This window comes from Eurytemora carolleeae, unplaced genomic scaffold (genome assembly GCF_000591075.1).
Source record: "Eurytemora carolleeae unplaced genomic scaffold, Eaff_2.0 scaffold291, whole genome shotgun sequence".
Taxonomy (NCBI): Eukaryota; Metazoa; Arthropoda; class Copepoda; order Calanoida; family Temoridae; genus Eurytemora; species Eurytemora carolleeae.
The window spans coordinates 1-15,002 of record NW_019396567.1 but is presented as its reverse complement, the minus strand read 5'-3'; the positions used below and the strand labels follow the sequence as shown (position 1 = coordinate 15,002).

Here is a 15,002-nt window from a genome sequence, read left to right as displayed (position 1 = left end):
TTGTTTTCTACCAAGCATTTTTACAGCATGGATACACATAAACATTAAAACAAAGGGAAGCTTGTCAATTAACAGTTTACCTTTGTTTACTTTTAAACTTGTAATTTTAATAAAGCTTGACGGAAATCAAAACTTACCTAGAAAAGTTGTCTTCATTGTATTGATATAAACGCCGACCACTGGATTATATTTTTCTCTTCTTAATTCTATGTTGATGTGATTTTCAGGTTTCTTCGTTGATGTTTGTGTTGATTGTGATGGTGAGGGTTTGTAAACCTTCTCTAGATTCCTTGGTTAATGCTTTATCCTGTGGCTGTCAATGTAAACTCTACGATGTTGGAACTTGTGAAACAAGGTTTACTACAGAGTGTGAGGTACATACAAATCTATATATTTTACTTTATTGAAGAGCTTTTGAGAAGAATAAATGGAAATCTAAACTATAGTTGATACGAGGTTACAAATTTTACGGGTAGTGTCACTTTGACCTTCTCTTTTTGTCTTGGGGATTTTGAAAGAGGGTTTCTTAAAGAACTATATAAAAACAATGAAATCTCTTGTTAAATCCCTGATAGAAAGATTTATTGGATTTTCAGATGTACAAATACCGGATTACATTGGATAAATTCGTAAATCAAATTAAGTTGCTGAGGTGGGATATTGCTAACCTACAACTCTTGATCTCGAAATCCACATATTTCAGATTTGAGGATTAGTGCTTTATTCCTCAAATCTGAAATTTAGAGATTAACAACACAAAGGTTATTTCCTCTACTACTAAAATTAAATTAATAGATTCCTTTTGGCAGCTCATATTTACTCATATTTACTCCTATTTACTCGGCTTACTAATTCTGAAACCAAATCTAACTGTTTCTGTCAAAATGCTTTACGTCGAATTGTGTTCCTTATCAGTTTTATATTCTATATTTTTTCATTATCTAATAATTTAGACAAAATACGAAAACCGTTGTGAGACTGTTTACCATGATGACTGCAAGTCCTATCCTAAGGAAAAATGTAGAACAATACTAAAAGATCAATGCAAATGGGAAAAGCACTGTTCAACATCGAACAAGAAACAGTGTGACAAGATCCCACAAAGGCACTGTAAGAAGGTTTGGGATCATGAATGCCATCATCTCCCTGTCAAAGAATGCAGTATGAAATACGAAAAGAAATGCACTAATGTACCGGACAATAAGTGTTCAATAGTTTATAAGAAAAAGTGCACAAAGATCCCACACCAGGAATGCAGAAAAGAAAAGGTATGGTTTTTAAAAAGAATTTAAAAATACCATAAGATAGATGTTAACCTATAAATGTTAAATTAAATTTAGTATCTCGCATTTCAAAAGAAAAAATTTTTGTTTAACCTTTTTATTAAAAACATCAAATGGTGTTTTTAATTTAATAGCTATTAATTCTATATGTATTCTCCTTAATGCGAATTCACATACCTTAAAGGGACCGTTCACTTATTTCTGTAATTTTCTAAACCCATTATCTTTGCAACTCAATGTCGTAGATCTTAGACTATGAACTATGAATTTTGTTACATCAAATAAGTAAGTTTGAAATATCTAAGGTTTACACCATCAGGTTGTAAAGATATTGGGATGAGAAAATTTTGACTTCTGATAAATACTCGATTCCTTTGTATTTCAGGTTTGCAGCACTGTTTACGAAGAGAAGTGTAAGCCGGCCTATAACTACGGACAAACCTGTCAATCAGTTCCAAAACAGTCCTGTCACAACGTAAATACTTGTAAAACAACTCAAACCCAATCCTGCAAGGATATTCCTGAGCAGGAATGTAAAAAAACCTATTCCCAGAAATGTGAAAATATTCCCAAAGAGGTTTGTAAGACGGCCTATACCAAGAAATGTAAAAAGTATCCACAGGATCTTTGTAGTACAACTTTCATAGAAAGCTGTAAGAACATTCCCAAGCAAACTTGTTCTAACGTTAAGAAATGTGTCAAGATTCCAGAAAAACAATGTCGGAAAACATATGAAAAGAAGTGTACCAAAGTTCCCAGTCAATCATGCAAAAAAGTCCCACTGAAAAATTGCTGGAAGGTTGCTATAAAGAAGAATAGGTACGTGAAGAAAAAACAATGTCAGAGCTGCCAAAGAAAAAAGGAAATCTATTATGAAAATAAGGTCCAAAAAACGTGCAAAAGTGTCCCAAGACAAGAGTGCAGAACGCATTATGTCAACGAGTGCAAGAATTTTCCATACAAACAATGCAATATAGCGTACAAGGATAAATGCTGGAATGAACGGAAATGTAAAACTGAATACAAAACAAAATGTGTTGAAGTTCCGAGTTATGGAGCTCCGAAGAAAAATTGTGAAAAAATCCCTCACCAAAAATGCCAAGACGTAAAAAAGTGTTCGAAAGAACCCTTCGAGGACTGTTCAACAAAATACAAAAACAAATGTAAGAAGGTTCCGAAAGAAACATGTTCTGAGGTCAACGATAAAAAGTGTGAAAATCACACTTTACGTGTACCTAAAACAAAAATAAATAAAAGTTGTCACTGGCCAGCTCACCGAGATGAAGATAAGTTTTGTGTACGAAGATCGGATCTAGATATTTTACTTGACGAATCCACTGAGTATCAAAAAAATTTGGATTACCTAGGGAGAGAGCTGGGAGAAAACATTGATTTTCGGAACGTTTTCCCAGCAGATTATGAGGCTAACCCAGAGTAAACATTTTGTTTTATTTGACTTTAAATATCGACAATAATTTATCAACTGATATTTACATAGACAATACATATCACGCAGATCTAACAGTAAGGTCCTTGACCATGAAATCTATGACTTTTGATCCCAATTTGATTGATTAAACATAAATGTTTCGCTTTTTATTTTACATACTTTTTATCCGGCTAATGTATTTTTAATAATACATAAAACAACTCTGAAAATGTTAAGATTGTTGAGTAATTAAAATTTTTGTAACCACATGCATATAGCCCAGGTTAGCCAAGGTTGGTAACAGTATTATCTTATTGAATGTCCCATTTATAAACCTTTATGATAATAAAGAAAAACATAATCTACATATGTAGCTGGTCCATGGGTGGGCCATTCTTTCATTCTATAAAGTTTATAAATACCTCAACCCACCTTCGACCTTAACCTATTTAACCAAAGCTACCAAAATAAAGTATTCTACAATAAAACGTGTATCGTCTTTGTCTCTTTACTCTTTGTATTTTGAATTTGGAAAAAAATGTGATTGTGAAATTATTAATATGATCTAAAAATATACGTACTCAAACATCCATGCAATCGATAAACATGTAGATTTTGATTCATATCAATTCATTCATTAAAAGAATAACAAAATATCGCTAAACATTTAAACTATCCCTTAAGATTTTCTAATTGTACATCATTTATCGACTTATCTTATTGATTTATAAAAAAAACATAATAAAGTATGTTCATGAAATGCGTGGCAGAATCATGTTGATACTTCTTTTATTTGATCAAATACTATAAATTCTATCTAAACACAGACTTCAATAATTGACCGCGACACATAAACTCTATACCACAGCCAAAATAGTTTTAATCAGGGAAGATAAACGGCAGATTAACTGAATGAATTAAAATTTGAACTTTGGGGATTAAACGATTCTTTAAACATATTGTGGATTCTACTATGAATAGATTTATTTTGATTTTTGGTTGGTTAAGCCAAAAAAGGTAAATAAAAAATACATCAAGCGGAGATCAGGTGGCTCCGGAGGTCATTTCGCGGGGCTCATAGCGGCTCTGCACCCCTACCTCATCCAGCTCGTCAAACTAAATTATATATTCTACGTAAGATTGAATCATAAGTTCTCTTGAAGAACTATTGAGAAGAACAAAAATGTTTTGAATTCTTATACAGTGAAACTCTTAATAACGAATATATTGAAAGAATTCATCAAATGTCGTATTCTTCACTTTCTGATAGTGGAATTAAATTCCATCTATACAAATACTTCAATAATTGACCGCAATATAGTATGGCAACACATAAACTCTATACTTGACCCAAAATAGTTTTAATTAGGGAAGATAAACGGCAGATTAACTGAATGAATTAAAATTTGAACTTTGGGGATTAAACGATTCTTTAAACATATTGTGAATTCTACTATGAAGAGATTTATTTTGATTTTTGGTTGGTTAAGCCAGAAAAGGTAAATAAAAAAATACATCAAGCGGAGATCAGGTGGCTCCGGAGGTCATTTCGCGTGGCTCATAGCGGTTCTGCACCCCTACCTCATCCAGCTCGTCAAAACTTACACGTCAAACTAAATTATATATTCTACGTAAGATTGAATCATAAGTTCTCTTGAAGAACTATTGAGAAGAACAAAAATGTTTTTCTTATATGTTACAGAACATATTTATCTTTCTCATACTTGTTCGTAAAATCAAAGCTAGAGGAGATACGAGGTCACAAATTCGTACCAGTGATGTCACACACATTTTACCTTCTGCCTATTCTGTCTAGTTTGCAGTGCTTACAGCCCAACCCAATGTGACAATGTATACAAGAAAAAGTCCTTGGTAACATAACGCCCAGCCCCAAACATTTAAAAACAACCCAATTTTTACGCGACACATTTTTGTGACGCGTATACTATAAACAGGGGCGGGCCCCCCTGAGGGGGGGCTCTTTTAATATTACATCTGCTTGCCTTTCCCTTCCTCAGGCAATCTACATTCTACATTGCATTGCATTGCACTCACCCAAACTAAAAGATTAAGAAAAGAAAAAAGATATATGTTAATTCACAACAATACCCTTCAAAGCTTTGCATCCATGTTTCTCATTTTGAAAACTGATTATTTTTATTTGTGGTTTCTCTACAAAAGTGACTCGCGCATTTCTTGCTTCAGAAACGATGGAGAAATTACGGTTTCAAAGGTACATCGGACATGCCACTCTATAAATGGAGGGTCACTTGAAATTACGCATGTATTCCATTTAAATACAATTACATCGTATAGAAAATACTTTAAAATCTCACTTTTGCTCTTAACTAAAAAAGTTTTAATAAAAAAGCTTTAATCAATACTGCCTTCAATGTAAATATATATTTGATATTATAATTTATAAAGAAATTATGTATCGATTCTATGAAAATATAGATATTTTTTAGGAACGTTTCCATTTCTATTTTTCATCCCTTGAAGCTTACACCACAGTTTTAAGAGGGATTGTGTCCACTTAAGAAAATTACATAAATAATTTATTAACACTTGTAATATGGAAGTGTGTATATGATCGAATAGTTTACATAGTTAAAAAAGGTGTCAATATTTTTTCAAAACAGGGGTTTTTGAGGGGGGGGCACAATGTTGCCAGAGGGGGGGTACAACATTTTTTTGTGCCCCCCCCTCTACACAATTGCTCTCGTACGCCCCTGTCTATAAAATATACTAAACTATACTATACTAAACTATATACATCTAAATATGTGTGCTAGAGTTCTGGACATTTTCGCACGTTAATTGTTTTTAATTTTTGAAGCTTATTTTTTCAAATTTTGGAAGTTTTGTTGCGATTTTTATATCGGTTGTATTAAGCTTATGTAATTGGGTATTTTGCTATTGGAAATTTTGTTTTTTGGGCGTCCTTACCTAACCCACTCCATAATACGTAATGATCTACCCTGTAAAGTATGTAAACATTTTTAATCCAGAGAAAGAGATATAAAAATACACAATTAAATATTCTATTTTTAGAAATAAACATTTTACCCGCGGTGCATATAATCTTCATGGCGGATTTAATATAATTATGGCAGTACTATACAGGGTGTCCCACGAAACATGACAATTGATAAATAGATATGAATGCGTCTTCCATATACTGTATTGGATATTAAAGGCTTTTTGTAGTTTATTTCGTTAAAAAAATCTGTTGCTTGAATATATATTACTTTTAAATCAATTTTACTGTAACATGACTCCCATATAATATTTTTATTATTGTCTAGCTTTGGTATCAAACAACAAAATTAGGGAAGAAAAAAATTTAAACTATTCACCAACTTTCGTGGGACACCCTGTATATCCGATCTGCTGTTCTTTTTAGTTATCAGCTAGTATCTTTAAAAATGTAAATTAAAATCATTACCCTAGATTTATAAATTTCAGTTAACTAAAGGAATGTCTGCAAATCAATAAGTTTCTATTTTGTTTTCTAATAAATAATGGTCTAATCAGTATTAATGCTTTATGTCTAGAACTGCATAAACAACATAAATCCATGATTTGTGAGCGGTTACTATTGAACCGGTCTGTCTGCATGGTTTGAAGGTTTATGAAACTGTAATTATTCTGGGCCAATTATTCTACCTGTAACCTTAGAATACTGACTACCTCTTGGACCACAGTATAACCAGTCCAGCAGACTATACACTCCTTTCATCATTCTGAGTAAACATAAATAAGAAACAGGAAAAAGATAAAACTCCGTAGTTGCGGCAGTTTCAGCCTTTTTTATATATTTTTAACATACATATTAGCGCCAGAAAGTAGGGTAACCATAAAGGTAATTGATTTTAATGACGACCTATGTCTTCTTGTATACTACGATCTGATGGAAAAACTCAATTTTCTGCATATAATATCGTAGCTAATTCAGGAAATTGCACATTGAAAAAATGCAAATAAGAAGTACGAAAGAAATAAGACCTGGTAAAATCCGTACAGTCGTCGCTTAAATCTAATTCTTTGTCAGGCCTGTAGTGCTATACTGTTTAATATTTAATACATTGATGATTTAATTTTTGGTCTACAATTTTGAAAAATAGAAAAATCTTTGTAAGTCACTAAATCTTCATATTTCGAACAGAAATCCGAACATTTTCTATCCTGTCCTCTCAAGATGCTTCTTTTCCAATGATTTTACTTTTTACAGAAATCTACATCACTTTAAACCGAATCCAGATGTAGTTCCAACAATTTGCCGTAAAATGTTCAGTGCCATACATCAAAATAAAAATGATTAGACTATGATTAGGAAACCTGAAAATACGAATTTAAAAATTATTGAAATGAGACATATTAAAATTTCTTTTGACACTGAAAGGTAGATTTCATTTTAAGCGCGCCAATTTGCTGTACATAAACATTTTGTTTTTATTTTTGAAATGTAAAATGTCGCTTTTAAGTTGAAACATTTTTATTGTTGTTTAACATTCGTTTATATTTGATGGTTGTTCACAGTTTACGGTGCGATGTTCACATTCATTCGACCTCGGATAATGTTTTCATCCGAGACACTGACCTCTCCTGTTGGCAGTACTTTGACAAATTGGCCTCCAAGGACCAGGAGGAAAGAGCTTACTCTGGAGATAAATCTTCATTTGGGGAGGCCAGAGGTCAGAGATGGTTTATTCGGAACAACAGACCACATCGACTTAAAAATGCATTGAAAGAACTGAATGATCTTTTAGTAGAAAACTCGATAATTTTTACTAAATGGAGAAGCAATACCTTGTTTCACTTGATTTTGCAAAACCTTGTGATAATAAGTATTCAGCTCAACAAGTTCGGAGACATCTCAAGGATTAACTTTGATCGGTTTCTAGTCGGGAAGTTTCCAGATCGACCAACAGACATCCTTTTCACAGAGAAGCATCTCGCAATTGTATTCTTGGGTTAGTTTGATATTTTATGGATATATAATTTTTTAAATGAAATGAAATGGATTTTTAGTTTTATTGAAGGTGTAAATAATAGTTTTTTTTTTTAGAAACAAGGCTAACTGTGGTAAGCTTTCTGAAACCTCTGAACTTTAGCAAACCTGGATACTTAAGCCAGGCAGATGTGAGGATAGTTGACTTGACTCTAGCAAGTCCATCCGGAAGAAGAATAGAACGCAAGCTACTTAGTAACCTAGATGAATCCTGTCTACTTGTATGGTGGTCTCTTGGAGACCAGAAGGTGTACCCCTGGGCTCCTCAACTAGAGGTACATTTCATATTATCATGTTTCACAGATAAATGCATTTCTTTATACCATTTTAAACTCATTTCTAGAACCAATTCTTAGTTTAAATTGGGTAGAACAATAAATATATTTAGGAGGTAAATCGAGCCAACCTTCTGGTCTACTCTAGCAATCCAGAGCTTAAATTGTTGGGGTTTAACCGAACACGATCTGAACCAATCCTAGTCAGGTTTCTGTCTGGAAACTCTGTGCACTACATAGCCCAGGTAATCTATTGAACATATTGATCTATAATAAAGTTATATATATATAGCTGGCCAAACGGCACGGCTGGACCAAATTGTCGCATTTTTTTTATAAAAATACATGGGCACTGTTAGTTTACTGCGGCAAATTTTTTTTTCAAAATTCGAAATATGTAAAAAATTGTTATTTTTTTTTATTCCATGGGCAACGTCGCACACCGGGCACTTCAGCTACAGTTACTACAGTGGGAATCGATTATAGAAATACAATGAAGATGATTTTTTTTATTCGATTTATTATTGATTTTTTTATTCGAGTTATTATTGATAATAAGCTTTTTCGAATTACAAGTTTAAAAGAAGTCAAAGGGAAGCTTTTGAAATTGACATCTTTTCTTGACTTCTATGTTTATATGTATCCATGCTGTTTAACAGCTTGATATAAATCAAAATTTAAATCGAAAGTCGTCTTCATTGTATTGATGTAATCGCCTACCACTGTAGTAAAATCAAATGATATCAAGAAAGAAATATTTTTATCAAATTACCTTTTGACCAAAATCCCTTAATTATTCCGGGAGATGATTGACATTTCTACCTTTTTCTGTGAATCTAAAATTTTCTTCCGCCTCCATTCGTAAAGTTATTTTACATAATTATCTCTGATCCATGCACAACTAAAATATGTTTGAACAATCCTGTCACAGAGGTTTATTTGGAGATTTTATTTTCAAGTCTGCAGGAAGAATCTTAAAATATAAGTGATTTTATCTAGATTTTCTTTTATTATTTCCACAGTTTTGAAACTTCTGAGAATCTCAATTTTAAACAGTCATTGTTTTAGAGCCTGAGTGAAAATAGTCCAGAGAATAGAATAGAAAACACAGTTCTCACATTGGAAAAAAATAAACCTATGAAAACTAAGCTTTCCAGGTAAACATAATAATACAACAAAACACGCTTTAAAGGGGCAGACCGGATATGTAAGGAAGTTAAACTGAGTATGCAGTGTTGTTGACAAATTCTTTAGGATTCAATTGAGACATTTAAAACTTTTAAAGACCTGTAAATCCTGAGTTTGAGCGCAAAGTCGATGTTCAAAATCGTACTTTTGGGTGGATATGTTTTTTTAATCATTGAATAACGACAAAATTCTGTTTAGGAACAGGTTGAGAAAATAAAAATTAATTTTTTTCATCGAAGATAAGTAATCTTATCACTTAATAGTTTCTATCTCTTTAATCACAAAGATGGTCTTCAGAGTTTCTGGAATTTTATTATAAAGACGACATTTGACGAATTTGAAAAAACTGCGAACAAATTCATAGAAAACAAGAAATTCAATATAATGATGAAAAAGGAAATAATTAATTCTAACTTCGATTTATTGACAAATTTCTTTTGAGAAAACATCTAATTTTATAGTTTCAATCGAATTTTTACTATATTTTTCGTCGTCGTTATGTGATAATTAAAAAAAAACCGATTCTGAAAACGTACCCACCAAAATTCATGATTTTGAACGTCGACTTTGTGATCAAACTCAGTAATTATACATGTTTTACATGTTTCAAATGTATCCTAAAGAATTTGTCCACAACACTGCATACTCAGTTCAACTACCTAACATAGCCGGTCTGGCCCTTTAAAAAATCAAATCAAATTAAAATTACCAGTTTCACCCTAAGAATATTTCAGGTTTATTTCGGTTCCTTCTCATGTGATTTGCCATGCTCAAATTCCTAAATCTGATATACTACTTCTCGGAACTATTTGTGGAACCATTCTTTCATTTGATCAGGTCAAAATCATTTAATAGTTAAAAAGGAACTAGCTGCTTACTTTTTAAAAATTCTTATTTTCTAATCCTTATATCTGTGCAACCTAATATTCGATATTTAAAATCAAAAATTCTGCAAGATCGAAATATCTATAGTTAACACCAAGTTTAATGTTTACAGTTCCTTTATTAAGATTTGTTAAACCAGTTATATTTCTTCTTTTGAATTTATCTTTATTTTCCGTGAGGAAGATTATTAAACATTTGAGTTATGATAATAATTATACTTTCAGGTTGAAAATAAATTAGAGCATCAAATTAAGATCGGATTCATTCCTGCATGTCTCACCATTTCATCTGAGGGTGCCATCTTCTTTGTGATTAGTGAGAAGGGATTGGTTCAGTGCTTTGATATAGCTCTCAACCATATTCAGCTGGTTAATCTAGGAGAAGGAGAACTAGGTGGACATCTCCTTGATATTGGACAGTATTTTAAGTCTCCAATAATTATAAAGGATGGATGTTGGTCGCAACCTATAAACAAGTTACAAACCTTCTCGCTCCCGATGAGTTTTACTTTTATCTTAGTAAAGGTTCTGGGAGGGCCGCTCGTCACTATTCGTATTTCCTCTGGTGTGCTTGCTGACGGGCCACTAGGGCCTGTCCAGGTAAATACTTTTAAATATATCTTATTATAAAGTTATCAATATTATTAACACGATACATTATATATGAAAGATCCAAACCACAAAAAGGATTTTTGCAGATATTAACTTAAAATTTATTTTTAAAGATATTTTTTTTTGCCCTTTTAGTTCTTATGATAACCAAAATCAATAAAAAAAAACCATATAAAGAATATAAAATTATCAATCGATTTTCGCAGATGTAGATTTCATCCAAGGGTTTTTGGTTTAACGTTATTGTTTAATATCCATAGATTTAGTAGATTTAGATAAATCTATTATAAAGTGTTGTATATCATTCAATCAATGCAATGATTATACCAATAATTCAAACTATTTCTAAATGTTTCAGATTGCTGCTCAATACTTAAAGTTTAATCTTTATCATCATACCTTCCTTTTTCTAAGTCAACTTTCCTGGGTTCATTCAGGTACAACATGTTTTAGTTCTGCCAACATCTATATATATTAAGTTGTAATCTCTGTTTGTCTATCTGTCTGTTTGTTTGTCCGATCATAACTCAGGAACTCCTTTGACCGATTTGCTCAAATTTTGACTGGGGAACTCTGGAGACCCACGGAAATGTTCTGAGCTTGGTTTTGAGATTCTAAGTTGAGTCGGTCAACTTTTAACGGAGAAAAAAACTAAAATCGCAATTTACGACAAGTGGCGGGTAAACGGTGGGAGTAACTATGACTCCCCTGGGCCACGTCGGGTTCCCAAGCTTGTTTTTTATGAAGGTTTTATATTTTTTAAGCATAAGAATCACAATCTTAGTGTTTTATCCTTATCCATTTTTGAGCCTTTGCCACAATCTCAGATTTTCTAATCCCATATCTTTGTATTAGATCTTACAAAGTTCATAGTTTGAAATATCTAAGGTATACGACATCGGGTTGCAAAGATTTAGGGATTAGAAAATTAGAATTTGTGACAAAGACTCAATTCTTTACAGGGGGTCAATTTACATCAAGGATTTTTTTTCTCAAGATTTTGTAAAGCTAAGAAATTGTACTTTTAATGTTGTTTACCATTTCGGAATAGAGATAAGTTAGAAGTGTTGCATTGCCTTGGGGGTTGGAAAGGTATGGTAACAGTTCGCCCAATCACATTTCACTCACAACGTTTCATCCAATTTTAGGTGAAATAACGTTTCACCCAATTTTAAGTGAAATAACTTTTCACCCAATAACGTTTCACCCAATTCACGTTTCACCCAAATTACGATTCACCCAACTCACATTTCGCCCAAATTACATCTACTTAAGAGTTTCACCCAATTTTTTTTTTCCTCTAACATACATTGCACATGAATTTATTGCCCAATTTCCGATCATAGCTCATAAACTTCTGGACCGATTTGCCTCAAATTTTGATTTGGGAAATCAGGAGAAGCTGGGAATCCTCTAAGATTGGATTAAAAATTCTAATTTGAGTGGGTCGACTCATATATACAAACAAAACTGGGTTCCCGAGCTAAACAGATATATTAATGCATATTGATGTAAATCTGCAACTTTTGTGCTTGAAATCTGCATCCACATTTGAGCTCAACAGGGCGGCGCAGTTATATGTAGCTAATTCCATAAATGTTCAAAACGGAGGATAGCTTGGCCAGAACCAAGCTACAAGAGCTGGTTAAAGTCAAACGTGCTGACCCAAAGCGATCTAGAACTGAACGTCGGTCAGTCCGCGGATGGAAAATCTTAAGGTTGCACTCCAAACCTTCAATCCCAACTTCATCAAGGAGTTCATGTTTTGACTCCAAAAGAATGCCTAACTTGAGCAGTACTAGAATAGAATATCAACTGCACTGTCCTTATGTATACAAATTTTTATAAATTCAAAGATAAAATTTTTATAAATTCAAAATAAAATTGGTAAGAAATTTTTTTTTTGGGTGGGGGGGGTGAAACTCTTTGGGTGAAACGTGAAGTGGGTGAATGTTGTATTGGGTCAAACGTTTCTGGTAAAACGTTATTGAGTGAAATGTGATTGGGCGAACTGTTATTACACCGTTGGAAAGTCTAATTCACATATTTAATCCGCAGCGTTCGAGAATTTGGATTACATGTATTCATTTAAACCCTTTATTGCAGGAGACGCCTTATTAAAATGTGTAACTCTTGCGTTCAACAGTTTGCTAAGACAGGGTTATAGTAAAGAGATGGAATCCTTGGTAGAAACCTGCTTAGGGATATATTTTAACCCTAACAAAACAATCTTAGAAGAAAAAAGGTGATTTTTTAATTCCAAAATTCATAAAAACTGTTTTTCTAGTTTCTAGTCAAGTGGATTTACCGGTTCTGTCAATATTCCTGAAAGCTGTGACTTTCGATCACAATTTGATCCATTAAACACAATTTGACCCATTAAACACAATTTGACCCATTAAACACAATTTGACCCATTAAACACAATTTTTTAGCCTTTCTTCTTAAATACTTTTTTGTTGGCATATGCATTTTGAATAAAAAAGGTATAAAATAAACAAATCCCTATAAAGTAAATGATTATTGAATAAAAGACCAAAACACGTTTGATTTCAAATAGAAGCAACCGAATGCTGCACACTCTGGTTAGTCCGGTGTGTAGTGCTATTCTTTAGCTTTAGTTTTCTAAATAGAACATTAAACAAAGATAAACACTTAGAATGAAAAAAGTTTTTCAAATAAAACCAATTTCTTTTTCTCTCACTTAGGGAAGAATATGCTGATAATATCAAGGATCTCTCCAGACGATTCTGCAGTCAACTTATCCGTCATCATCAGCTAGTTAAAGGTTTTATGCTTATCCTAATATCAAGTTCACGCTTAATATAATTATTTATAGATCCTAAAGGAGTTGAGTTTTCGCCACAAGCTTTAATTTTTAATCCCATGGTCTTTGCAACCCAATGTTTGACACCTTAGATATTTCAAACTATGAATTCTGTTTGATCAAATAATCTAAGTTTGAAATATCAAAGGTTTGAAGATAATAGGGATTAGCAAATTTGAATTTGGGGGAAAAAGTGAGTTCCTTTATGTAATCAAACTTTTTTTGTTCTGTCGAAATTTGATTTACAAGATTATTTTTAATTTTTTAGGATTTCAGTTGGCAATAGATTTGAACGATTACGATTTATTTATCGATGTACATCATGCTGCGAAGAAAAGGGGATTAGTAGATCTGGCCCAGGTAAAAATATCAGACTTTTTGCTTTTATCCAAACAAATCAATTTTGTTTTAGGCTGCACTGATTAAAGCAGAAGCTTACTACAACAAATATAGTTCTGAACCTCAATCAAGAAGTGCCTCAAGTCAATCCTATCGATCTCCCTTCCAGCTAGTTACAGGTTACATTATAGTAACATTAAACATTGAAAACATCATAAAAGAACTGATCAAAATTGTTTTATTCCGATTTTATTGCACCATGATATCAAAATTGGACAATATTTCAAACTTTGAATATATGAGCTATAAAATATTAAAGGTTTAGTTTCATGTTCATGTTGCAAAGATATAGGGTTGATACAAATAGAGTTGAAGGTGAGCAATCGCTTTCTTTTTAATATTTATGTTGTTTAGAACAGGCAAACATCAATTTGGAAGTTTATTTTTATTTAGAAAAAGGTCAAAATATGAATATTTTTTCGAACATTACTGCATAGTTCATCTATCTATCCAAACTAGAGATTGGATGCTTGAATAAAAAACTGGGCATAACGTGTTTTAAAATTGTTGTTCGTAATTGTTTATGTTTTACATAACATGGTTTTATGAACCCAGAAATATGTAAATAAATTATACACCTAGGAGAACTTATGCAGCCGGGCCAGGAAGCTAAATACCTGATTACAACCGCAGCTAAGAAGATTAACACAAACCAGTTTAGGTAAGCTTGACTTAAAAAGATGGTATGTTAGGACCTTTTCACAATTTTGCTTAACTCGATGCTTGTTTCATTTGTGTTAAATATATTATTAAATTTGTATCTTTCCTTCCACTTAATGAAGGAAATTCAATTCCAATTACCTTGTGTCAAAAACGAGGTTCGTTTAAACCAAGTTAGATTTCTCAGGCTTTTAGGAAATTGAATCATTCTAAATCCCACAAGTGAATTAGTTTGTCTCCAACACAAAAAATATATTTATATAATTTTAAAACACATTTTCCTTCACTTTTTAAACAAGGGGTCAAAAAACAATTATATGTTTAATTAGAACAAGTGATGAAGAGTACTTGAGAGAATCACGTTTTAGAAATGAACATTTTATCCCATTGGATTATCCTCCGACACAGGTACTTTATAAAGTTTAAAGGTA

General features: G+C 32.4%; 2 protein-coding genes across 2 annotated transcripts; both read left to right on the top strand.

Moving 5' to 3' along the window:
* Nucleotides 1-231: 231 nt before the first annotated feature.
* LOC111705615 (axoneme-associated protein mst101(2)) lies at nucleotides 232-3,302 on the top strand. Its single transcript, XM_023478213.1, has 3 exons — nucleotides 232-374; nucleotides 954-1,268; nucleotides 1,669-3,302. Exons 1-3 carry the CDS (start codon nucleotides 240-242, stop codon nucleotides 2,719-2,721), a joined length of 1,503 nt encoding a protein of 500 aa, XP_023333981.1. The 5' UTR covers nucleotides 232-239; the 3' UTR covers nucleotides 2,722-3,302.
* Nucleotides 3,303-6,432: 3,130 nt separating this feature from the next.
* LOC111705634 (WD repeat-containing and planar cell polarity effector protein fritz homolog) lies at nucleotides 6,433-14,979 on the top strand (the record flags this gene model as incomplete). The annotated part of the gene is given in 14 exon segments (XM_023478249.1): nucleotides 6,433-7,048; nucleotides 7,255-7,688; nucleotides 7,784-8,001; nucleotides 8,115-8,246; nucleotides 9,070-9,158; nucleotides 9,924-10,026; nucleotides 10,299-10,673; nucleotides 11,044-11,122; nucleotides 12,792-12,930; nucleotides 13,394-13,473; nucleotides 13,781-13,872; nucleotides 13,925-14,030; nucleotides 14,494-14,572; nucleotides 14,901-14,979. Coding segments are annotated over 14 exon segments (2,013 nt in total), but the record flags the coding sequence as incomplete, so codon positions are not given.
* Between the last annotated feature and the right edge of the window lie 23 nt (nucleotides 14,980-15,002).

What these genes read in the sequence shown, in the direction of transcription:
- LOC111705615 (XM_023478213.1), top strand. Translation starts at nt 240, where the DNA reads ATGTTTGTGTTGATTGTGATGGTGAGGGTTTGTAAACCTTCTCTAGAT. An exon ending in GGTTTACTACAGAGTGTGAG is followed by an intron (nt 375 to 953) that starts GTACATACAAAT and finishes CTAATAATTTAG; the next exon opens with ACAAAATACGAAAACCGTTG. An exon ending in AGGAATGCAGAAAAGAAAAG is followed by an intron (nt 1,269 to 1,668) that starts GTATGGTTTTTA and finishes TTTGTATTTCAG; the next exon opens with GTTTGCAGCACTGTTTACGA.